The sequence below is a fragment of the Homarus americanus genome, unplaced genomic scaffold, assembly GCF_018991925.1.
Source record: "Homarus americanus isolate GMGI-L3 unplaced genomic scaffold, GMGI_Hamer_2.0 scaffold27428, whole genome shotgun sequence".
NCBI classification, from domain to species: Eukaryota; Metazoa; Arthropoda; class Malacostraca; order Decapoda; family Nephropidae; genus Homarus; species Homarus americanus.
Window position 1 is genome coordinate 1,305 of NW_024721169.1, and position 1,741 is coordinate 3,045.

The 1,741-nt window shown below is 50.7% G+C and overlaps 1 protein-coding gene across 1 annotated transcript; it reads left to right on the forward strand.

The window, feature by feature from the left end:
- Nucleotides 1–1,369: 1,369 nt before the first annotated feature.
- LOC121861617 (histone H2B) lies at nt 1,370–1,741 on the forward strand. The gene has a single exon (XM_042359485.1). It carries the CDS (start codon nt 1,370–1,372, stop codon nt 1,739–1,741), a length of 372 nt encoding a protein of 123 aa, XP_042215419.1.

Consider the following 1,741-nt stretch of genomic DNA (forward strand, 5'->3'; position numbering starts at 1 on the left):
TAGGAAGGGAGAGATAGTGTCTGTGATCCTCGGGTCACCACTCCTCGGATTGTGTCAGTTCAAGTTTAGAAGCTCCAACAACTTTCCCTGAATACAAATTGGCAACGTTTCGATTTACAACAGGTACCTACTTACTGCTACAGTAGGTAGGTGAACAGGGACCAAGGGGGCTAGGAAGAGTGTCCAAACAACTTGCCTGTGTGATGTAGTCGTGGCCAGAATTAGGTTAGGATACAGACACATCTGGCTAGTTAGTAACGCTGTACCCATAAAGGAACACTCAGCATGTAAACTTGGTGATACACCTTTAAAGCACTACTATATTATTGAATGGGACACTGTCAAAGACTTCAGGCCACCTCACTTATTGTATCTTGAACTATGTCATTACTTCATTGAGGACATTACATTCTTGCTCTTTATCCCAAATTGGCTAGCCCACACTGGTAAATGTGTACTGTACTGTCAATGAATCTGATGTATTTCTTTGTGTATGAACCTGACTGAAAATAAGGTCGCCTCCCTTGCTGCTGCTGCTAAAGCTGCTGCTTCTGCTTCTGCGCCCTTCTAAGTCCCGTTTAAGTCCCCCACCCCAGGCCCCCGCAGTACCCCTTCACATCTACACCATTCAAAAACATTTTCACTCAATTTGCACAGAGTGTTATCCTGCAAAACGTTGATGTCGTATATTTCTCTCTTTAAGTGATATCCTGTGGCTCCGAAAGGAGCCTGTTTGGTTAGGTTGTCTTGTGTGAACGAACCTTGGGTTCTTATTTCTTCTCTGTCTTCTTGGGGAGGAGCACAGCTTGGATGTTAGGAAGGACACCCCCTTGGGCAATGGTGACTCCAGATAGGAGCTTGTTCAGCTCCTCGTCATTGCGAATGGCAAGCTGAAGATGACGCGGGATAATGCGGGTCTTCTTGTTGTCGCGGGCGGCGTTACCGGCCAGCTCGAGCACTTCTGCTGCCAGGTACTCCATGACGGCTGCAAGGTACACAGGGGCACCTGCACCAACACGCTCAGCATAGTTGCCTTTACGCAAGAGACGGTGGATCCTACCCACGGGGAACTGGAGTCCGGCCCTGCTAGAACGGGACTTTGACTTGCCCTTCACCTTGCCTCCCTTGCCGCGTCCTGACATGTTGCTGCTGCTGCTTTTCGTGATAGGAGTTAAATTTCCGCCCGCCACCTTGGTCTTTTATACCAAGCTCAGGATCAGGCCAGGTGGCCGTCTCGCGGACCCAACCAATGTAAGAGAGCCGTAGCTGCAGCCAGTCTGATCCTGAGCGGCCCGCTCGGTATATAAGGAAAAGTTAGTCGGGCCAGTTTTCAATTCTCTCGCTCCGCGCCACGAGTAACTGTGCCGCCATGCCTCCCAAAACTTCCGGAAAGGCTGCCAAGAAGGCTGGAAAGGCCCAGAAGGCCATTGCCAAGGGTGACAAGAAGAAGAAGCGCAGGAGGAAGGAAAGCTACAGCATCTACATCTACAAGGTACTGAAGCAAGTGCACCCCGACACAGGAGTCTCCTCCAAAGCTATGTCCATCATGAACTCTTTCGTGAACGACATCTTCGAGCGCATCGCTGCCGAGGCTTCCCGCCTGGCGCACTACAACAAACGCTCCACCATTACAAGTCGGGAAATCCAGACAGCTGTCCGACTCTTGCTGCCCGGTGAACTGGCCAAGCATGCCGTGTCTGAGGGCACCAAGGCTGTCACCAAGTACACCTCTTCCAAGTAA

Coding starts and splice junctions, on each gene's coding strand:
- LOC121861617 (XM_042359485.1), top strand. CDS start 1,370: ATGCCTCCCAAAACTTCCGGAAAGGCTGCCAAGAAGGCTGGAAAGGCC.